Below are 24,461 nucleotides of genomic sequence, written 5' to 3' on the forward strand. Positions count from 1 at the left end.
TAGGTTGCAAAAAATCTTCAGAAGTGGCAATTCACTATATGTCCTAAGAATTAGTTCACACAGAACCTGCTGATTCTACTATTCCAATGTCACAAGACAGGAAAAGGAGAGAAAAATAAGCAGTATGTGGCACTTAGATTAAATGTTTTACATGAAAGTTAATATATACTGATAAGACCATGCTCCAAGGAGTCAGGCTGTTTAAAAATATTTGTTGGAAAAGCAGTAATTTTTTTCCCCCTCTAAGATATTGGCAAAGTAGCTGTTTTGTTATCTGATGGTAACAATCAAGCCGAGAGATCATGAGGAAACAGAGACTAATAATGGGTATTACAGAGAAGTCTACTTGAAAATGACGTCAGAGACGGAAAGATAGCTGAGAACGTTGAGGTGAAGGATTGGAAAAGCTGCAAAAAAGCACCTGGATAATACTACATTTAGCTTAACTTTAATCTGTTTGATGTAAAAGGAGTGCTTGGAAAGTTAAAGAATGAGATTTTAAAAGCCTTTTTAGGATAAATGCCTAGTCTTCCATGATAATACTTCATAATAAATACTTTAATTCATAGATTAATGCTTGATTTAATCCTTGTCTATTTTGGCTTTGGATAAGTAGTCATTAGTGGTCCACAGCAGATTGAATTTGTGTAATGCCATTTACTATCACATTTTTACCATGTATACTAAAGGATTCTTTTGATCTACTTGCACATAATGCATTTAACAGTTTGAAACAATACATATTTTGTATGAACTAGGCTTCTATTCCAGCATATTGTGTAGAACTTTGTACTGTGAATTTTTATCTGTGAAACATTTCACAAGAGAGAAGAATATAATTCATTTTCAGTAGAAAGAAAGAAGGGAAAAATCAGTCTATGGTACTATAAAAATGAAAGAAATGGTTACTGGGATTGAAAGAGAAGCAAACAATCTCCAGTCAATCCCACCTTTTCTGGTTACATATAAATTAACTAAGACACTATAAAACTATTACTTACTTCGCAGGCTTGAGGACACAAAAATTTAAAAGATTCTACACGTAACAGTCCAAAACTTTATTTTGATATTTGTTATTGTGTGTGGGTAAGAACATATGCTGAAAATCCTATCATTGCACTTTATTGGGTGTATTTCCTTGGAAAGGGACAAAATGACTGTACTCAATTGTGAACTTGCTTCTAAAACAAGTAATGACAAATCTACAAACTTACATAGACAAAATAAAACTTCCAGTTTGGAAATAATAGTGTCTGGTTTTGTTTGCTTGTTTGTAGGTTGGGGAATTTATGTATTTGTGTATACTTTTTTCCAGATGATGGGTATTAATAAACAGCATTCTCCATGCAGCTGTCTAATATCACGGCAAGCTCTCAGTTTGATCTTCAAGTGGTTTCCAAATACATCAGCAGCGTAGCTGTGGTATTAGTCATACTTACCATCCTCCACCAGCTCATGTCATTGGGTTGCTATATAGCTTTTAGTAATTCTTTTTTAAATTAATAGACAGACTGCTGGCATGAATGATGACTCGATGGCTAGACTACTAACCTTTGAATGTAAGAGAATGTTTGAAAGAAAATTCAGTTCTGTGTTACGTCACAGGCTTACTTTTTAAGGTGCAGGCCCCTGGGTACCAGAAATTTTCTCAGTTGAAGGCAGCAAAATAATAATTGTCTTTTTTTTTTTTTTTAGATTAGTTTTTTCTGGAATCTCTTTTGTCAGATGAGGAGAAGTTTGAAATATCTGTAGTGCTTTAAGGTCATCAGTAATTGGATTGATCAGCAGTTTTAGAAGAATCCTAATCCTTACGAATTATGAATGAAGATGGCATTTTCTTTCCTGTTGGAGCATGATTGTAATGCATACTTGGCTAGTGTGTATTGGTGATTCTGAATAAGTGATAATTAATCTTGGGTTAAAGTCACTTGGACAAATTCCTGTAACTAACAATTTGGACCATATCCATGAGACCAGGACACTTTAGAAATCTCGGTATTCTGATGAAGTTCAGAAATGCTCTTGGGAAGTTCTCTTTTAACTGCTGGAATTTGTGATAGTTCTGTTGGGATAACCTGGAGATCTGTGTAGTAGGATAATTGTGTCCTTTTGATGCCTTGAGAAATCTCTCTCCAGCTTTCCCAAGTGTAATCATAATGTTGGCTATTATGTGACACTATTTTCTGCCAGAGTTTCCTTTCTATGGGAAGTATGACTTAAATTCATTATCTTTCAAGAGTCACCTTTTCTTACAGTAATATCCACAGTGAAATGAGCAAGCTAAACAAAACCCCCCAAAACTCTAAACAAACAAAAAATTAAAGATGAGAGAAATTCTGTCTGTCTGTCTGTCTCTCTTTCATTTTCTCTCTCTCTCATATTCTCTCTCATTTTTTAATTTTGTAACTGTTCTGGATGCTTGCACTAATCTCTTGACAGCATATTTAAAACAGCAGCAATAGGTGGTTTGCAAATACATGTGAAAAAGGCAAGTCAAATCTAAACTAAATATGCTACCAATGGAATGGCAGGGTAATAATGCTGTTACATTAGGAAAATAACTAACTGGTGAGTTCCATTACTTGTTTCATTGAACACGAGCTAGCATGTGGAATTGTATGTAAAAATTAAGTGATATATTCATTGGGGAATAGTTCATTGTGAGGAAGTCTTCCCCGAAACATTGGCTGAAAATTATTTAAGACATGATCCATACAGATGTGAAGTATAGAAAAGACTCGGAACTGTGCAGGAAATCTTCAGAAGGAAATCTTCCTTCTACACTGAAGGAATTTTCTGTGGTTTTGTTCACTTGCTTTTTGTTGGAATTCTGATTGTTTTCCAGCCATGTGATGGTGTTGGCTGCACAGATGTGCTTTTACAACCAGATTTCTCAAACAGTCAAGTTTTATGTCTCTCTGCGGGCCTTTAAGATTAGAACTGGTGTTATTGCTAGCTTTAACCCACGTAGACAGTCTGAGTGTGGGGATAAAGTAATCAGCACCATTTGCGTCTTTCAAAATATACATAGAGAATGTTTCCTCACTTCCTTTGTTCTCTGTGGCCTTTTGCAAAATTCTTTTTTTTTCCTTAGTGTTCATATTATATTTATTTACACCTTGTTATCAGCAAACAGTATTTCCAGATTTTGTGCCATTATGTAGAGATTTTACATTGTATACTGTAGGCTTAGCTCTGTAGCTAAAATTGTACATAACTGCTTAAAAATAAAATGGCATGCTAACTAACTTTAAAAAAAAAATGTTTTCAGAGTATTGAACTATTTCATGCAGTCATTTTGGGCTCAACTTTCCTCCTTATATAGTAGAAAACTGTTCCTGAATTTAGGCATGCTGTTTGTCCCATGAGAAAATTTGACAGTACTGAACTTGTTTCAGTTGTCTGTTTCAGGAGGACAAATTTCAAGTTAAAGTATACTGGACATGCTCTGAGTACTTGGAGACTTATCAGCTGTTTATACAAGTATTTATCAGTTTTGCGAGTGGCTGATTGTATAGTAAATTAAATATTTGAGGCACAGGAATGCATAATTATTTTAAGATCCTTGTTATCTAGTTTGAGCTGCGTATGAATTTTCAGAATTCATATACAAGACATCTCGCTCAAGATTTAACATAATGTATAGCTGTATGTTTCCAGTTTTCTGTGTTGTAGAAAACAACCATGCACAAGAATTGGCCATTTTCTTTTTGGAAATGACATGTGTGTTTGCAAGACACCTAGAAAATCAAAGTCCAGGTATCTGCTCTACCTCAGTGCTTCCCAAACTTTTAAGCATGTGGGACCACTGTCTAGAGTCCAGACAGCTGGAAGACTCCACGTGTGATGATAGTTCATTTGGTTCTAATGGGCAACATCTGTTTAATGTGATTACTTTAAAAACAAGCACATTTATAAGATAAACTATTCAAAAATCTATTATGTAAGCAATCAGAATTTTGTTTTCATCAAGACAGTAAAGACACACAGTTTCTCTTTAATTAAAAGAGTTCATTCTTTTTTTTTTTTTTTCCATGGCATACATCTGCAGAGAAAGAGAAGCCTTGTTCTTGCACTGCAGCTGTGCTTCTAATTTGTACCTTATTTGCACCAGCAGTGTAACTGATCTGTTGGTGCTGTGTGTTCTTGACCTGGCATGGACCCCCAGTGATGAAAAATGAGGTAGATTTTGACCCAGGCTAGTGTTAATTCTTTTAATTCTTTTAATTTGCAATGCAATTAGGGGCAGGTTGTATGCTATAGTATGCTCAGACCAGATGGTTTTATTAGAAGAGGTGGTCTTTGGCTCAGGAGTTTTGTAACTAGATGAGAAAAGTTGGGGTGTGGTTGCTGCCCAAAGCATAAGTTACATTACTATGAGATTAGTTTTTTCTGCTCACTTCAGGTATCTGGGTTGTGTAATGAAGTTACTTTGGAAATCTTCCTCCTCTGTCTTCCTGTATTTGGTCTGAGGATGAGTGCTTAATCCAGTGTGTTTTGATCAGTATTGCAGTTAAATCTCAAGTCTTCAGCCAACCATACACATTTCCTTTGGCAACACAACAGCTGTTTTCATTTTTTCTGTCAGAAGAAGAGAGGAGAAACCTAGTATTCCCATAAACTACAGAAAGTACAATTTGATCAGGAATACAAGTCTTCCAAGATTTTCTTCCTTTCTTCTTCTTTTGGATCTGAAGTAAGCTGTGGTTCAGTACTTCGGTGACATCAGAGAACTAGAGGTGCCTGTGCTACAGAATTGTCCTTGGCTCTGGTGCTCCAGCTGTATGACTGCTGGTCTGATGTTTACTTTCTTTTGTTAGGAGGAATGCTGATCTAGTCCTGTCCCCTGAATAGTGTAATGTATACAGTACTGGCTCCCTTCTCAAGGTTACCTCTATTTCAAGACTGTTTATCTGCTGCCTGATACAACCTTCTTCCTTTTGCTTAGTTGATATCTACCATTGCTAGCCCTGTATACATGTGATTAGAAATGTGATTTTTGTCATAGACACAGACTTTCAGGGCCCTGATTATGATTAGGCTAATCAGTCTTAATGGCCCTGACCAGCCTCACCCTGGTGGCCATCCCCCGACACCTCTGCTCATGGGACCAGTAGCCCTGTTTAAATTTAGCGCTGGGCCTTCAGTCCCTGCTTGAGCTACCTTGGACATGTGCCTCTCTCCAGCTCAGCCACAGCCATGCGTGCACCTGGCCATGGACCCTGCTGATTTGCACCCTGATCCATGGACAGACTTCTTGGCTTGACCTTGGACCTGCCCCACCACCGCAGACTTCTTCGGTGATCTTGACTCTTGTTTGACCCTGCATGCCACTCCTGGATCTGCCCCGCTCTGTCTTGTGGCAGTGGGACAAAGTCCTAGCCAGTGAAGGTGCCTGCCTTGCTGCCCTTGTTGGCATGCTTGATGCCTGGCTCCCCGTCCCTTTAGGGAGCAGCCAGCTGTTGTTGCTCCCTGACAGAGTTTTTGAAGGCTGACTGATACTGTTTTACTGCTTTAGTTAAGTAGTAAGCATGAAAAAAGTTGGCGAGCTTTTGCAGAGCTTTTTTTTTCATCTTTAGTTGGCAGATGATGCTCATTTCTTGCAAATTTAGGTTTTACCATAGTGTTTTTTACACGTTTCCTACCTGCATATTGGACTAGTATGCTATAGTTGATCCACTCTTGGGGAGGACTCACAATGATTTTCAAAGTTCTTTCTACATCTGTTTTCCCTAGTCTAAAAGAGTATCATTACGGCTTTGAGATTTCTACCAATGTAGAAAATAACAGGACAGGTAAAGTATGTTCTACATGGGCTTCCTCCTCTGAAAGAATTTCAAGAACATTTCCAAGCAAAATTGTAAATTATGATTACATTTGCAGTCCTAACTGATTAGTTTTCCCTTGGAGACAGCTTGTTCCCATTGTTTTATGACGGCATGTTTGATGTAGTTTGCCATTTGCCAGCTGGACACTTGGGAAAATGTGAGTTAGCGCTAAAATCTAGTTTTCATGTGTTGTAGTTTTGGACCTGAAAAAAAGTCTCTTCCTTATAATTCTGGTCATGGCCTATTACATCATGCAGTTTGCTGCTTTTTTGCCAGGACCTCTGTTTATTTGGTTTTGTAATTAAAAAATAAGTATACATACATGATCCAGAGGCCTCACCTTTTTCCTTATTGTATCTTTAAAATAATTTCTACATGTAGAGTTAGAAGTATCAGCCTTTATCCCTCATGAAGAAGTAAAAGATTTGGAAATACCATGATTCAAATTTATATCTAGAATGTTTTCTCTAGGAGGAGGCTTACTTTTCCCTGGAAATAGACATGCATTTTTTGAGTAATTTATAATTAATTTGATTCAGTTAAAGATTATTCAAAGTTTTTCGAGGGGATTTATTTTTTTAAAGGTCAAACAGGCCTAGTCCCATTTCTTATTTTAGGTAAAGTATCCAAATATAGCAGTGGTACCAAGTAGTTTATTGCAGTTTTGTGATAGTTGCAAAGGAACCAGTTCAAATATTTTAAAGGGTAAGGCCTGCTTTTTCCTTCAGTTCCTATTTTTATGTGGCTGCTCATTTGCTACGCTTCAACATGAAACACAGATCAAAATGCCTTATGTGAAAGTAGTGTGATAAGAGGTAGTTTTCTAGAAATGTGTGTCTGGTTTTTATGCATACAAAGAAAGAGATTAAGATTTTGATCCATCAAAGAACTCTTCCTTTTGGTTTCACCACTTTTTTGTGTATAGGAAGAGGTAGAAGATGGCATGAATTATGTTGGATCGTGTATTATGAAAATAGGTAAGAAAATAATATTAAAATAAAGTGTGAGGAGGGCCAGAATATGGCGCTAAAACCTTAATGCCTTATTAGGAAAACAGAAGACATTGATTAACAAATGCAGAGAGAAAATTTTTTGTCACAAAATGAATGGTATTCATAAAAATTGATTCAAAGCATGGTGGCCACTTTTTCTGTAGTCTAAATGTAGCGTTGGGCAGAGGAAGGAATGCCTCATAAATGTTGTCTTATTCTACTTGCACTATGCAACTACTGTCTGGGGAGGCAAAGAGGTGCTTTGAGAAGTTGGGATATAAATCAGAATTCTATCATCAAAATGCAGAAAATTGGAATATGGCCATGAAAAATATGCATTCTAGCCCAGCCCTGGACAGGTGACAACCAAGGGTCTTTTCCTCCCTCTAGCACGCTGTAATGCCAGAAAAGAGAAAGGGATAATAGATTTAGTACTGAAGGAAAGATTCAAGATGATAAATTAATTTGAGGTTATTACTCAGCTCTTTGAAGGTGGACCTTTTCAGTAAAGTTTTGCTTTGTAATCACAAGTCTGAGCTTTAAAAATTTGAGTAGGGAGAAGAGGAAGGAAATCCTCAGATTTCCTTTTCAGGGTTTGAGCGTAGTTTAAAAGCACCATGCACTGCCAGTATCATGGTAGAAAGAGGAGAAAAAGAAAATGATAATGAAGACTAACATGTTATTACTGAAGTAGCTGACAAACTTCCAGTGATGTATCATAAACTTGGCTGACCTAATTATATACAAATACCTATTTGAAACTTGCATTGCAATGCCATTTCCACAGGACGCAATAATACTTTTTTAACAGTGTACTTTCCTCACAAGAAAGAAACAAAAAGATGAGAAACAGAGGAAGAGGCAGAACTTGGAGTGAATTTAGATGAGAAACAAGGGGGGAAAAATGGGGATCATTCAGTTTAGAAAGGGAAATGAGCAGGAATAGAAGTTAAAAGGTAAGTTGGAAAGTGGTTAACTAATAAAAGCATTAGAAGGACACAAAGTGACTGTATGGACTAATTTATTAAAACCTCTTTAAAGGTCTTTTTTCCACAGCATCTCTTTGTCTTTTCCATAACTGTACAGTGGGATCAAAAACATGATTAGACATACAGATAGATAAGAATATCCCTAGCTTCATTATGTAAGATAACAGTGGAAGACATGCTGCCTCATGCAGTGGTGTATTATGGTAGCCAGTCGATATTTCAGTTTTGGACGGAATTCTTTTATGGACATAACTATCACCTTAAAGGTTTCTTTGGACACGAAATTATGTGAATTCAGCTGCTTTCTTAATTCAAAAGGGTACGAATAAGGTGTTGGGAGTTACTTGGAGAAGCATTAGTATCTGCAATACTTAAATTGAGTTAAAACTTCAAGAAAAAATGCTAAGATGCACTGAAATACATGTGAGGCTCTGGGACTTGTTTCCTCCAAGGTGCTTAGTGTCTGGGGTTTGTTCTTGTAGGGCTCCATGTACTTAACCTTCAGGCTGTAATACATCGCTCACACTTTTGACTTCCTTCCCAAGCTGTATGGTTTTTGTTTTGTTAAATGGCATGTATAACCATCCAAATACTCTGTACTGGTCCTTGTACCTATTGTTAATTCATCTGTTCTTGGTCAAGAAACGACAGAGATGCTGATGAAATTCAGATTCATTGTGAGTATGAGCATGCCTCTTTCAAAAGGACTGCAATAGCAAGGAGAAATGCTTTAACTGTAGAAGGGAGGGTATAGGAGAGAATCTCTTGCTCTCTTTCTTCACCTTGTCTGGCCAGTGAAATGCAGAAACCACTGAAGTGGATGTAAAAGCCTCCATGGGCGTAAAGAAATCCCTTTGTTGTTCAGCTGCAGTATTTCCTGAATCCAAGAAGGCAGGGCAGGGAGTGGCATTTTTCTGCATGCATCCTCCTCAGTATATTGTTTTGACTTCAAGGAAAATACATTCTTTATGCAGTCTAAATTCCCTGACTGCTTAGAGACACACATGAGGTGGCAAGAGAGTTCTTTATTTCAAGTGTTTAATTAAACACAAACTTTTTTTTTTTTTTTAAATCAAGAAAAGTTATAGAAGAAATTTTTAGTGAATTTTTATGGCCAGTGTCTCTCCATAGTTCAGACTAAAGGGCAGCAGTAATTTATTCTAACCTTAAAATATCTGAATAATAAATTCAGAAGGTAATGCTTCCTGGAAAAAATGAAACTAGATAATTACTGGAAATGCCTATCTGACAGCTTTAAATGTGGCAGCAATCTTTACACATGACTTTGTCAAGCATATAAGACTTTCTCTGTTAAACTTTTGTTCCTTTTTAAAGTAATCTTTAGATCACTAATTGGGGAAGATGACCAATTAAATAAAACCAAAATATAGTAGATTTTCCACTTGATTTTTCTTTTGTTATTCATTAGCATCTCATAATTTGCACTAAATTTCTAGTACATTCAGCCTTTTTTCTCCTCTGTTAAATTTTTGTATGGAACATTGAAATAAAAAACCAACACCTTTTCTTAAATACTAATAGAATATGCAGTGTCTACTTAATTTGCTTTTCCTGTTAATAATTCCAGGAAGATGGTGTCTGGCCAAAGCAAATTATCAGAATGATATTTTAAATACTTGTTTTAAGAAACAGATAAAAGGCTTGTGGGTTGTGCTGTAGCGGCAGACTTGTTTCAGCCTTCATCTTCCTTTAAATAGTTCATCAGTTTACGCTTCAGCTGAGTACCAGCGGACATTCCGGTCAACCCTCTGTTTCCTCCCAAATTCAGTAGCATTGACATTGCACCCGTAGTGACAAAATGTGAATTAGACTAAAGATTTTTCACTTGTACATATTAATACTTGTAAATATACAGAAATCATCATCTTCTTGTAAAGTAATTCAGCCTGAAATACATAGTTACATTTCATGTTATCTTGCATTAAGAGTTTGAGAGTTAAGCTCTACAAATGTTAAAGCTGTAGCAAGTAGAAAGGAAGTCTTTAAAATGTTGTTTTAACTCATGTTTTCTCTTACTATTACTTTTATATTAGGAATTTGGTCAACTTCCTAAGCAAATATATCTTCAGTAGAATGAAGTAACTGTGAGTGATTTTACCTAAGCATAGTGTTTGTGATTTCACGTTGAATTACAGGAAGGCTGATACACCTGGAAGAGAAATTGCTTGCTTTTGATAAATTTAACAACTTGTCCATGTTTGAGTTTTAGGTGCAATTGCCACAGGAGGTAGCTAGTAAGCAAACTTCATAAACTGATAGATATTTACAAACTCCTTGAGACTGATAGTTAATTTGTTCACAGATGAAAGTCAGTACTTTTTTAATGAGAGCTATACTATCCAAAGATCCATTGTGTATTTTGTATGTTTTAATTTCTGAGAGTAAGAGATAGGAACTTTCCTCAAAAGATCCTGATGTCTTTTTCTGATTTTAAAAAAATATAATTTTGGATTTTCTACTTAAATTATTTTCGTAAAATAATAATGGTATGATTTTGTGATGTTTGTATGTTTCTAACTAAAAGCAAGGATGCTTTTGTGTTGAAATTAGAGATATTTTATTTATTCCATTTTACTATTGTAAGGTATTTTGGTTTCTCTACCTGCTACTGCAGAACTTCATATCTTAAGTAGCTCTACAGTCAAACTGATTTTTTTCTATTGCACGAATAGTTTTGTACTAGCGTAGTGATTGTTGAGGTTTGCAGAGGAATTCTGATCTTGGTTGCAGCAGTGCAAGCTTGGCATAGTGTTAAGTGTCAAGTTACTTTGTGCTGCAAAGAAAGGCTGTGGTTGTGAACACGCACAATTCCATCCAGTTCAGTTGGATAAAGCTTGAAAACATAGTAGCAGGTATGGACAGATATCTTGTCTTATTACGGAGTACAGAATACCAGCTTCTGGACTTCAGGGAATTCTGTCTGTATATTTTTGTAGAGGAAAGATTAAATGCATATGGAAAGAATTACTTATATGACTTATTAAATGGGAATGTAGTACGGTTTTCTGTAGTCAGAAACTCATCCTAATAATATTGAGTTAGACTTTGATAAGGTTTTTTATTATTTACAGAGGATATACTGCTTTCTGGAATGATCAGCAGAGAGACGACTAAAATCACAGTTACTCCCAATTTTTTTAATTTTACTTTTCTACCTGCCATTAAAAAAGAGAGGATTCACAATTTTGTGCCTATGCTATATATTTACTCACAAAAATTAGTTCATTTTGTGAAGAACTGCACAAAAAGGCAAAGCTTCGTTTTATGGAAACAGTAGTCAATCTGCATGAGGCAACTTTCATCGCTGGAGTTTTTGTTACAAACTGCAACATCTGAAATAGTGTATTCTTTTAAAACTTTTTCAAGCACTGAAACTGTAGTTTTAAGTGTCACAGTTGGAGCTCTCATGTTGAAAGTGTTTTGAGCTCTGGTTTAGTTGGCCGTTTGCTTACTAACCTTTTTTCTTTTGTGGTACATCTAGATATTTAAAAAATAATATGGAAGGACAGGTTGGCTTCCTGACAGGCTTTTGATGGAAAATTTCCTGAAGTTTATTTGGCTTTACATTTTTAGTCCGGAGACATTGCCATGGACAACCTGTGTACAAAGTACCTGTAACAGCAGCTCTACATTTAGCTGTCAGCACAATAGTATAACCTGCAAACCTTCAGTTTGCCTTAAAAGGGGGAGAAATGCTTCTTTCATTCAGGTCTTGAAGGGAGATGTTGTATATGTGAGATCAACATAGTAGTATAGAGTTCTGGATGATTTTTGTCAGAAAGTGCCACTAAGGTTATAGTGTCAAGTTTTCAAAAACTGCAGGTTTGGCTGTCAGTCACGACGCTTAAAACTCTGTGGCCGGCTCCCTAAGATCATTCAGATCATTCGGAAGAGCCTCTCATGAGCTCCGTACTGAAACTCTCACTCTGGCTTTTTAAATCTTAAGCTTGTACTGTTCCCTCGAGGGGAGTCAGCTGAAGGGACTCTTCTGCCATTGAGAGCCCTAGTCCTGCTTGGCCTCCATTGCATTGCTTCCTACCTGGTATGCCCTCACAGAACACTGTGCTAGCAGATAGTGGCAGTAATGCTGCCAGAACCATGGCACTGCAAAGGCCGTGTAATGACGGGGCGGGGGGGAAGGTTGACCTGCGAAAGGTGGTCTGCTGATTTGAGAGGCTAAAAAGGACAGGTTTTTCTGTAGAAGTGGAGGAGACACAGCATTATGAGTCCAGCTAGGCAGGAGAAAAGAAAGTACTCTTTATGGCCAATAGTAGTAGCCTGTAAAAGGAAAGGCCTGTGAGGGAAGAGGTGCAGCGACAATGATGTCTTGTTAATACAGGTCAGATTTAACTATGCTGGAGAACCAGATATGCAAATTCAAATACAGCAGAATTTGGACTTTTAGCAGCAGTGAGAACGCTCATTTTCTATGCAGGTGTAGGAATTTCATTTAATTACAATTCTGAAAGCTCTCTAATACATAAAAGTATTCTGTTGTTATGATTTGTGTCTTTCGCCTCTCATAGCAGAGGAAAAGAATGATTGGTAAAGCTAGTTTAAAAACAGGGTGAGGAGTCTGACATATTCAGCTGTGTATACAAAGCTAACCAAATTACAAAAAGAAATCCAATACATGGCAATGGTGTGCTTCTCAATTTCACCAAAATTTTTACTTCCTGCCTCCTAAAATCCTGAGATATTTTAAAGTACCTGTATTCTGAGTTCATGTGGTTTACTGTCTGACATACGAGACCAGGTTATTCTTGGGTCAAATTTTTGAGATTTCCCCTGCAACCATAAGGATAAGAAATATGTATTTACATGAAAGATGAGAATATAGTGTGATTTCTTGACTTCAGGAGTTGGAACTTTAAGGAAGACATAATGTCTCACATTCCCATGATAAAATACTTAAATAGGCAACAGTAAAGTCAGAAGAAGTTAAAAAGTAAAATGAGAAAGGGAAGGAAAGGGAATACAGGACTGGAGTGTCCTGTATGTGTTATAGACCAGTTGTTCTCTCCTGTTGTTGAATGTGATAGATCATTGGGGTTCAAAACTTGTTTTATATTCTGCATTTTTATGTTGCTTAGTTTACCATAAGAAAATGTCTATTGCGTAGCGATTACAGACATACTCAACTAAAGGGAAGCCCTCCAACTTCTATAGCTCTGTTTCCAATTTTACTAACTCTTGGGACAAATATTCAGTGGTCTGCTTGCAAGGTGTAATAATTCAGCTTTGTATCAGACTTTCAATACTGCTTTATTCTTTACGTGAAAATAGGTCTTACTCATCTTCTAAAAAAAAAGATTTTTATTTTCAAAGGCTTGCACTTCTGCTTGCTTAGTCAAAGCAGGTTATTTGATGGGTTGGACTGTTACAAATCAAAATTTCTTTTATTCAGCTATCATTTGAAAAGGAAAGAGAGATTACATCCATATCCTGCTCCAGGATTATCCTAAAGGATGAGTGTCCGTTTCAGGAAGCAGTTGTGACATTCTTCAGGGCGAATGGACACTTGGGTTCCCTGTAGGCCAGGAGAAGGAGCTGGTAGATTCTGACCGAGTCCCTGGCAGGATCAGGCCATGCAGGTTGCAGCATTGTGCTGATGGAGGGCTGACTGTAAAACCATAGGCTGCTTCCTGGTTAGATTTTAATTTATGATTTATTTATTATAAACGTCTTCATTAAAAGGAGGTGCTGTACCTTTAAGTAGCACATGCCGTCTAACCATCAACAGGCATCTTTTGCAAGCTGCTTTAGCCTGTTTCTCCAATCATGCCTGCCTAAGTCAATAACGCATTGCCAAACCTCCTCGTGCATTAAAGGTTACCGTTTAGCTTGTTCCATGAATCACAGCAGATGCATAACTTGGCAGTGACCATTTCTGTCCCTCCCCTTCTTTGCTTTATACTAACTACAGCCCCCCAGCTCATTGCTGGCTGAGCCCCCTCCCCCAGCAGGGAGAAGTCATTACATGAAGAGATCAACTTACCAGTTGTCTTCAGAGCAGTGGCTGAGAGCAAAGCTCCTGGTCGTACAGTGAGTGCGATAGAAAGGGGGAGAGGGAGAAGGAGTCGGTACCTAGAAGAACTAGGGGCTGATACTGAGACACAAGTGCATCTGCTAGCTGTTAGTACTTGGCAGAGGGTTTTCTCCTCCAGGGTAGCTCTAACTTTGGGTAATAATGTTTGTCAGCTACCTGATACTAACGTTGCTCTGCTTTCAAACAGCAGTGTTAGCAAGACCTGGGAGCGAGGTAAGCAAAATATAATGTCTTGTCAAAAATCGTCTTGTCAGAGTTGTATTTTCTTCCTATCTGTTAAGACGGATTGTGAATCATTTTTGTGTTGCCAGAGATTTTAGAATTGCATTGTTTGCTTCATGTATAAAAAGCTATTGTTTTGTTTTGGGTTAGGTTTTGGGGGTTGTTTTGTTTGGGGGGGGGGGGGGGCTGGTTGTTTGGAGGGTTTTTTGGGATTTGTTGGGTTTGGGGTTTTTTGTTTGTTTGTGGTTTTTTTTTCAAAAGCCTATAGGTACTAAGGGAGAGTAGTTTGAAAGTTAGCTTCTTTTGATTTGATATACAATATGCTTTCTGTGAGAGATGACTAATTTGTGAATTTTTCTTTACTAACATGCAGAGAAATACGATACTCTTTGCAGCAGTAGACGGTAGTGTTCTGTTCAGATTTTCTACAAAAGACATGCATGATTACAAAAGTTTTTACAAAGGATGTATTTTGGGGATGTGAGCATGTAAAAGTTCCAGGTTCCATTACTTTAATAACAACCTTTTTGTGCAAATATATGTAATGTTTAGTATGTGGCAGGGCAGAAAGAACTTTATTTTTTTTAAACTGTATGTCAGATCTTTAAAGAGGGACTTTATGCATTCTTAATATAAGAAATCTTAAGTAATGGAATAGAACAGCCCTTGCTATGCTCTGAAAAGTTGCTACTTGATTTATGAAGAGCAGTTTTCCAGGTTTTTGTTCTCATCAGAGAAGTTTTTCATCAAGTTTTTTTTCATACCAAAGCAGAAAATTTCACCTACTTCTTTGTCATTTAGGAAATAATTCGTCAAGCATAGTACTATTAGATACAAAATATTCCATCTAATGAAGTTACTAGCAGAAAACACATTTGATACTCATTCTCCCTCATAACGGAAATGTGATGTATAGTTATGCATTTTAAAGGAACCATTGGATAGTTTTGTTCCATAATATGCCTGCCTTAAGTAAATCTTCTGAAAACAGTGATTCTGCTTTAGAGCTTTGTCTTTTGTTAGCCCTGTCATAAGTTTATAGTAGCCTAATAAAGTCCAGAGCAATTACTTTCCCTGGTAAAAGAAAGTGGAAGTGAACTGGAAAAAACACCTTGTCCAACAGTCTGTGGTTGACGCTCTCGTCATGTAGCTCGTATGTAGCTCATTTATAGATATAAACTGTATTTTGCTTTCAGGGTGTTTTAAAAAGAGAAGTTGTAATGGTTTTGATTCAAGAAAATGTCTTTTAATGAATTCTTGTGCTGCCTTTGATCTAATTAAAGCAGGGAAAATTTTCAGCAGAGGCTCAGGGGATTTAAATGGATTGATGATCAGAGCAACTGGAAGCTGATCATTGCCCTCTAGTTGTCACTGAAGTTTTTAACTTCCTGGTTGATTGTTATTGAGCACAGAAAATGATAGATGGACTCACCTTGTCCAGACTGAGGGACCTTAAAATGTGTGGTGGCTCATATGGAAAATATTTCTGTCACCACCACATGCACATGTGGTCTTCAGAGATCCATATAAAGAACAAATCTAGAGCAGCAGCAGTGTTGCCTGCCAATTATCCTCGTTAGCAAGTAAAATAAAAGCAATGCTGTGTTCTTACCTGGAAATGAATTTCTGCAGTAAAAGTGCAATGTGGAATGTTTTAGTGCTGTGATCCATATGCCAAGTACTTTAAACTGTAGTGTTCTTCTTAGTTTTTCAGCTAATACAGCAGACAGAATATGAGAAATGGCCTGTTACTTTATCAGTGAATCTTAGGTTGTAGGTTTTAGTAGGTAGTGAGAAATTTTTTTCCTTTATTATGTTCATATGGCTAATTTTGAAAATCATATAATAAAAATATACTGTCTACTATTATTAATATAGTAATTCTTTGTCCTGTATTGTAAGAGACCACCCGATTATTTTGTGCATTTCCCTGTTCCAGCTGCAGAACCTTGGCTACATAAATATTATTTCTCTAGGAAATTACTCAGTTAAGTTTTTTTCCCATGGTGGACGGACAGTGAATTGAAGACAGGGAAAATAAGTGAGAAGCCATATTTAAAAGGAACCTGTATTGTAGTTTTGTGCTCCTTTGAACTGTTCTGTTTACTTCTCAATATTTTAATTGATTTATAGGTATGTGTTTCTAAAAGTTGTGCTCATAAAAGTGTCAGTTTGTCATAGATTATAAAGTCAATGGGAAGTTGCTTTTCTTGCCAGCTTGCGCTCTCTGTATTTTAATGCTGCCAAACTTTGACCCTTCAAGAAACAGAAAATTACAAAAATCCAACTTAGGTTTTTACCCTTATAACTCTTAAGGAACCCCTAACACTTGTTCTAATGTGTGTATAATTATGTTCTGCTTTTCATTTGTTGTTAAGGAATGACTTGGCATGAAGTCAGTGAAACTGCATTGCATCACTTTTCCATTCAGGAGGGAAATAAGGGTGTATAGCTTTGCAGCTTATACGGTGTTTGCAGTTGGCCAAACCAATATTTTTTTCGTGTGCTTCTTAGGAAATGAGCTTGACTCTCTTCATCCATAGCTGGGAGCTCTAGCTAGTACCTCCTTCCAGGATCAGCCTTGCTAGATAGTCAGAGTTCAGCTTCCTTCTCTCTGGGTTGTCCAGGAGCAGTTGTCCTCATCAACAGACTGTACTGCTATCTTCTGTGACCGAGAAAGAGCTAAGGCTAAGTTGGCATCAGATGGGAAACCTCTGTGATGAGGATTTAGAAAGTAAAGATGAAGCAGTGTAAAGATGTGATACTATGCAGAATGCATGAGGCCTGAACTCCTAATTTCAAAACAATACTTAGTTAAGGTTTCCTCCTTCCCACTAGTAATCTGGTGGTTTGGAATCATCTCTAGCATGAGAATCCTTGGTTTGGCTAGATACGTTGGGCTTGAGAAGTCTTTGAGCAACTAGAGAGTCTTCCTGAGCAATAACCTATCCCCATATTTTTAAGTCTTCCTGAGCACATCATTATTCTTCACTCATTGTCAAGCAGGTAGCCTTTTAAATAGTTTTCTCAGTATACTTGATAGATACTTGTATCTTCAGAGGAGAATTTCACCTTCCTTGAGATTTTAGTAGTTTCAGCTGAATTCCCCTCCCATTGTAGTAGCTTCTTTAATCTTGTACACATTGGCCATGAATCAGTACTGTCAGTACTACTTGAATCAGTACAGGTGTCAGTGAAGCTATGCAAATGTACTAAAGTCACCAGCCTGGCTGCCTCGGCAAAATAGCAAAATCAAATTGTACAATTTCAAGTTTTGTTTGTATTGGTTTCTATTAGCATTTAAAAAATTCAGTCTAGCTGACAAAATGTGTGGACAAACAGAACTAGGCCTCTTGTGTAAATTAAATGTTGATTTGATCTGTATTTTAATGTGGCAAGTAATCATAATCTCCCTAATCATAAAAATACATGATCTACGACAACACAGAACTTTGAACAGGTTTAAGTGAATGGGAACTGGTTTGTAAGATTTAAACCTAAGTTTTTTTCAGTTCTTGAATAGTATTTGTTCAGATAACAGGATGTTTTGCTACAGTTAATATAATAAAGCTGTTTATAGAAGCAATTTTTTTTCTAAATATATGGATACTATTTAGCTTTGAGAATATCTGAATACTAGATACTGTTTAGCTTCCTTCATGAAGCAGTTAACATGAAGAGTAGAAGATACTAAACGATGTCCTCAAAGATTGTTTTAATTTTATTTTTTTATTATAAATGCCATGTTTGTTTAATCGCAGATGTAAATGCTTCCCTTTGGAATTTGGGCATAAAGAGGGTGAAAACATAACATTCTATCTGTTAAAATGTGTAAGGGAGTCTGAGCAACTTTTGAGTCTGAATCTTTGCGTGCTACAGAATCTGCTGGTTCTGATTGGTTGCTTACGGGCTGATACTTGGAACGGTTATTTTACAGTGTCCCATGTTGCAAGACCAGGAATAAACACATAGAAATGTAGAGGACCCTATTGTCATGAGCTGCCATTCATTTCTGCTTTCACAGTGGCTGTCTTCTCTGCAGTATGTAACTTGTCCACAGGCACCAGAGAGGCAAGGCGAGCTTGTCAACACTTTAAAAGATCATTCAGTTCTGAACAGGTTCAGGTATCACAAGCCCCAGTACACAAATGCAACCCATTGCAAGAAACTTATGAACACTTACAGGTCCAAAGCATATTTAACTGAAAAACTGGCAAAGGAATTAGTAAGAAACTTTAGAAGATTTGGTTCAGACATTAATCCAAAATATACACAGTTTGCACTTAGAGACAAGGTTCCCTTTCTGGCCAAAAGAAAATATACTAATAAGTTACAAGAAAATGAATGGTTTTAAACTGTATTTGTAGGTAAACTGATTTCTTTCATGCCTAAAGGTAGGTAGATTGTTTTGGTTTCAGAAGATACTAAAGAGAGTTTCTGTTAGACCTGAACCTTTTCTCCCATTCCTAATTATTATCTTTCCTACCTTGTTAAAGACCTGTGATCCTTATTGTAAGCTTGAAGTTGTAATTTTGCTTCTAAAACTTTGCATGTGTGCCTATACGCATGTGTATGTATGTATAGAATTAATTCTGTGCTCTACTGGGCTGTGAAAAAAAACCTTAATAGAGCATTTTAAAAAAACACATTCAGGGTATGTGTAGCCCTGTGTAGAATTCTTTCCTGCCTGCCAAATTGGTTTCTGAGGTTAGCTGGGGAGTACAGCTCATCCCAGCATTGTGACTTAGTTCCATGTGGTACAATATGAATGGGGCTTTCCCTTGCAGATCTCAGAAATAGGCTGCTTAAGCAAGAGGAAAAAAAAAAAAACAAACAAAACAAAAACCAACAAACAACTTGAGGTCATGGCCCTTTTGACACTGTTTCTTGACTGAGTTTTTTCTTATCAAGGAAGAACTCTCCTTCTTCTGACTTGTTGGAGTAAAATTTCTGACCCTACTCAGTGGAATCTTCCAGTGTTACATGGGCAAACCTGATGCACATGTGGCAAATGGTGTGTACTTGTGAAGAGGCATGGGGAGACAGCTAATCAGCAGGTCACACAAGAGTAGGCTAATGAAATTTCAGTACATTTCTGTGGAGGGACAGTGTGGAGAATGAACATGACAATGCTTACGCTACATGACTGTTAATGATCCCCATTTATTGCATTCAGCTTTGTGTTACCAGCCGTATTGGCATGGCCTTAATAACTGTTTCATCTGTGGATTTTGTTGTCTTCAATTTTCTTATCCTTATCATAGTCGTGTGAGGTAGGGGCGTGCTATTACACAGCTATTACTTACAAATTCCTGGGCCACAGAGGTAAAATACCATTCAGAAGCTCAAAACAGTTGTCAATAAGAACAACTTCTAGATATGCTTGACAAATTAGCTTTTCCAGCACCTTAATGGTTTTGTATCCTAGCACTGTCTCAAAAGAAACTCTGTACGGCCAGAAAATGAACTAGTTAACCTATGTCTGCTCAGTCACCAGGCTACAGTTACTGATACAACTTCTTCAATTATAAGCAGGGAGCACATGATATGACCCAATGAAACAAGCATTTCCATCTCTGACTTTCATGGGGCCAGCATATAAGAAAACATAATTTCTCCCACTGACATACTGACAAAAATAAATTTCTCATCTCTGTACCTGAGTATTCCCATCTGCAAGCCAAGGTTAATAGGGCTTCCATTGATTCTTCTGAGAAATTGATGCATCACCTTGACTATATTTTCCCATAAAACATCACCCTTAACCCTTCTGTTTATGAAGCATGAGGATGTTTGAGAGCCTCTGTGCACTGGTAACTAAGGAGGGACTGAACCATTTATTTATTTAGCATACATTAAAGAAAGTTATTTGGATTTACTTTAAAATTGCCCTGTTTGGAGTTAGAAAAAAACCAGATGGTAATTTACATATGGCAGTAATTGCTGACATCACCAGCAGAACATCTGAAAGTGAGACATACCATAGTTGAAAAATAACCCTGTCAAGTAAATATCCACAGACGTGGCCAAATTATAAGAATATGCTGTGTATCACTGTTGCTGTAAGTACTACAGAACAGGTTTATTTGACCTTTGGCATTCTTGCCTCACTCTTCCTAGCTTTGTTGTCTGTCTCAACTGCAGTATTAGTAACACTACCCTATTTTGCTTTAAAAACTTTGATGTAAACTTATTGTAGTAGGATGTTCATTTCAAAGTTAATTACGTTCTAGCAAAATGGCTCAAAATGTATTCTTTCACCCTTTGTGATTAGGTGGAATAAATGTTCTTCCAATTTTCTTCTCAAGATTTCTGTAGGACTTTTAGTTCTTCCTATACTGCGTATCCTTACCTATTCTTGTGGGAAAGACAGGACTGAAATATTAGCGGAGCGGTGTGTACTGGCAGAAGTCTGTGAGGATACCTCCTTAGTAGCCCTCAGATCATAGGCCTAGATCCAAAGCCTTTTGACTTTGGGCTCTGGTTCAAGCTATGCTGAGCTTCTTGTTCCATGCTATAAACATCTAAAAGACAGATTGAGGGCTACAGTAATTCCCACAGTAATTACAGCATCATGCTTAGTCTTACCATAGTTAAGCTAAATTCATTAAGTCATTACCAAATATATGGTTACGTGTGATGGATGAGCTAATTTGTTTCTTAGACATGGTTCATAGACCATTTTCTGGAAAGCTGTTTTGGAAACTTGTTGGATTACTTATTAGATAGACATATGTTTTAAAGAATTTACCATGAATTTTACACCTGGAAATACTATTTTATCTAGAAACTAACAGTTCGCAAAATACTTTCTTTATCATATTTCATTACCAGTATCAGTTCTCTTGATTTACTTGCTTTATTTTTTTTTCCACCTTTGCTTTTTGAAGTAATAATTCACTTAAAATCGAATGCCAATGAATGTATTTTTATCACTGCAATGTAAATGCTTTTTCTTCTGGCACAGTGAGTTTATCTTGAATTTCGTAGAATTTTAATATTTTTTCCAAACATGCTGAGCGTATAAATGGAGAAATGAATTTAAGAGGCAGGTAGTTTGTATTAGGATGTATTGAAAGGTATTCACAAACAACAGAAAAGGGGAGAATAAAATCTAGTAAGTAAAATAAGTCCCTGTAATTGTAAATTTTTTTTAAATCATAACAGTCATTGTATATATAGGTCTTCTAAAGAACATTTGTTTGGTTTTGCTATCTCTTTATGGTAATGTTATAAGGCTCTGAATTTTTTTTTTTAAGTGCTCTGATGTATAATAGGGCACAGGAATGTGTTCCAAGACTCATAAAATCTTTAATTAAAAGAATGGAAATTCTTGTAAACTCCTGGTGGTTGCCTTTAAGTAATATCACTCCTTAAAACACTTCCCCCTCCCCCGTGCCCCGCATCTGAGATTATCTTCATCTTTCATTTTGTGTACAGCAATGTTACGTGGCTAATGTACATTTTAAGGAAACTAGTTGATCAATAGAATTACCCAGCCTCTTGCCACCTGGGCCATTCTGGAAATGAGACCTGGCACACAAAAGAGGCTGTGCTAAGTAACTAAACAAATGCCCTGCTGTTAAAGTCAAGACTGTAATTTTGCTACAAGCTTTCCTGCAGGTATACTGCTATAGATGGATTACTAGCAGTGCTCACTGAGCTGTGGCTCAGAGCCTGTGAGTCAGGAGTTGCAGGGAATTATGCTGTGATCAGGAACATAAAGCAAATTTTCACTGCATGGTTGAAAGACAGTGGATAGAAGGGGACTGGTATGTGTGAGACATATCCCTGTCCTTACTTGATCTGTAGCTTTCTTGACTGTTCGTTCCATATCACTTATTATTCATCGCTGCCAAAGGACAGCAGCAGGGATCAAACATCATCTGCTGGTGTGTTCAAGGACCCAAAGGCACCAACACAGCAATTATATCACTGACAGCAGCTACATTGCTTCTCTTTAAAGACCCTTTCTAAATGAGACACATAAAAGTGGAGCATGAGAGAGTATTAAATTAAAGGTTTGCCTGTGTATGTCATTGCCTGAAGCTGTCAATCTGTTTCTTCATGGGTTACAGGTATTATTTTCTCAGCGTGTGGGTTGTGAGGAAGGTTTTATCAAGAGACAGAAGCGTTTGACAAATTTCCACTCCCACCTATTTGGCAGACACAGGAGAGCGAGGTGAATTAGGAGTCAATAAATTAATCCTTCCAACCATAACTGCTTTTTGATGGCAGCATAATGTTTGCTTCCATTTTTCATGAGATTTCTTCCCAAAATGTCATGGTGGTGGGAATAAATCCTTTAACATTTTTGACTTAAAAATTATTTTGTTGTTAAAACATGTTGGTTAGAAACCAGTTCTTTCACTGAAAATTTAAAACTTTTTGTAGGACTGTTTTTTGAAAAGATACAGACTAATATGTAAGTCATCACAGGTAAAGGATAACACAGCAGTAGAAAGCTTGGTATTTTAATACAAGATTGCCTCCTTGCTCCTTGGAAGTTGAAATTAAAGAAGCAATGGTAAAAACATGTGGAAATGCTGCATTTTAATCCCGAACAGTTAATAGATTTACCATAAGAAGTTACCCCCCCTCTAAGGAAAGATCTCTTCCTTCTCTTAATTCAATATTTTCAGTATACTTTCGAAATGAGTTTTAATAACTGCTACAGAGACAACAAAAACACATTTGATAACATTCAGTGTATGGAGGGTGTATTAACATCTGTGCATGAATAGAGCATTTGAAACACGTGCTGGACTCTTGCTTGTAAGTACTTGAAAACTGAGATTTATTTAGTGCTCGAATGAGCAGGTGATAGCGAAGTATTCTAGCCAGGGGCACCAACTGTTTTGATGTTAGCTGTGAGCCAATATCCTCTAGAAAAGCACAAGGACACAGAATAACTGTATAAATAACTTTTCTTATTTCCTCATTAAATGGAAAATTCTTTGCTGAAATGGTAGAATTATGTTGTTTGAGCCAATCTGTTGAACTGAAGACAATTTTGTTAAGTATTTGCTTATGTATTTTGATACTGAGAACCTCAGGCACAGATTTTCTTGGCACTGTGGGGGAACTGGAGGAGGATAAGCGATCGGGGCATAGTAGCCCCACACCATTAAGGACAGCACACACGTACCATGCTTGTGACATGAGGTGATTACAACATCATTTGCTTTATAGCTGTTTCTTGTCCTTTTGAAATTTTCAGGTACTGGGGTGATTGTCTAGTATTTCAAGGTTAACTATTCAATGTTATCCTTGGGCTCCCTGATAGACCATACACCAAATGCTTGTAATGTGTTACATTCATTGAGATACTTGGTTATGGTGATATGATGGCACTGGGAAGAACAATGCACTACCAAAGAAACCAGTGATTAAGAATGATCAACATAAGAAATGGATATTTCTTCAACTGTTTTACTACGGTTCAGGACATTAACAAAGCTAAAGCAAAGCAAAATGATAAGCAGCCCCACTATTAGACCATTCTGATAGTGGAACTAAGAAAATACTAATGCATCCAGCTGTCATAGCGTGGCTTTTGGGGATTATCTCTGGTAACACCAAGGCAGCAGAGGCTGGGTTGTGTCCTCCTTTTCTTTCTGAATGACCACCTCTTCTAATTGTCAGATGAGAGTGAGAAACACTAGGAGTAACAACTGATGTCATGATGCTTTATTTGTAATGGTAGAAATCAGTTTCTAAGCACTTAAAAATGGTTAATAACTAAGTAAGACCATGCTTAGGGTTTAAATAAAGGCAAACAATCATAATAACTTATTCAGAAGAAATTAGAAAGATTAGTAGCCTTATTTTTAGATGTACTAACATCTCTTCACATAGCTGTGTCAATACTGAGAGGCTTTAAAGGAAGACCCTACTCGTAGTGAGAATCAGACCAGGAATCTGTCAAGTACAGTTCTGGTTTCTTCTTTGTTCTCACTCCTAACAAACTACCTAAATATCACACTATTTTAAAGGTGATAATAAATGTTATTTGTTAAGTGTGGGTTTTTTCTGTCCATCATTGTCGCTTTAGTAGTGGATACATTGAGTCATTAGACTAATTTTAATTTTGTCATTCTCACTGCAATAGATACTACTTGTGACAAAAGAACCATCTAATTCTTTTATGATTTTCCCAAAGGCAGTTTTAGGAGAGAATAATTAGTAAATACCTGTTTACAAGACAAGATACAGTGTACTGAAAAAGTAAGTGTTACTTGGAAAAATCTAATGTGTTTTTCCATGTTGTCAGAAGTCAGTATTGTGATGCCCAGAAGTCCATTGTCTGTGGAAAGAATGGCAGTTGGTGTAGCCATATATGCAACCGTTCATTTTAAGA

The 24,461-nt window shown here is 36.9% G+C and overlaps 1 protein-coding gene across 2 annotated transcripts in view; it reads left to right on the top strand.

Moving 5' to 3' along the window:
• Positions 1 to 24,461, top strand: part of THSD4 (thrombospondin type 1 domain containing 4) — a 334,799-nt gene that overhangs the window by 176,727 nt on the left and 133,611 nt on the right. The window contains exon 1 of one of the 2 annotated variants that reach the window (XM_049812993.1): positions 13,948 to 14,092. The exons of the other annotated variant lie outside the window; for it this stretch is intronic. Within the exon in view, the coding sequence (XP_049668950.1) occupies positions 14,021 to 14,092 (72 nt within the window). The 5' untranslated portion in view covers positions 13,948 to 14,020. Of the gene's footprint in view, positions 1 to 13,947; positions 14,093 to 24,461 lie in introns of those variants that run through there. 2 annotated transcript variants of the gene reach the window in all.

Source organism: Accipiter gentilis, chromosome 10 (genome assembly GCF_929443795.1).
Source record: "Accipiter gentilis chromosome 10, bAccGen1.1, whole genome shotgun sequence".
NCBI classification, from domain to species: domain Eukaryota; kingdom Metazoa; phylum Chordata; class Aves; order Accipitriformes; family Accipitridae; genus Astur; species Astur gentilis.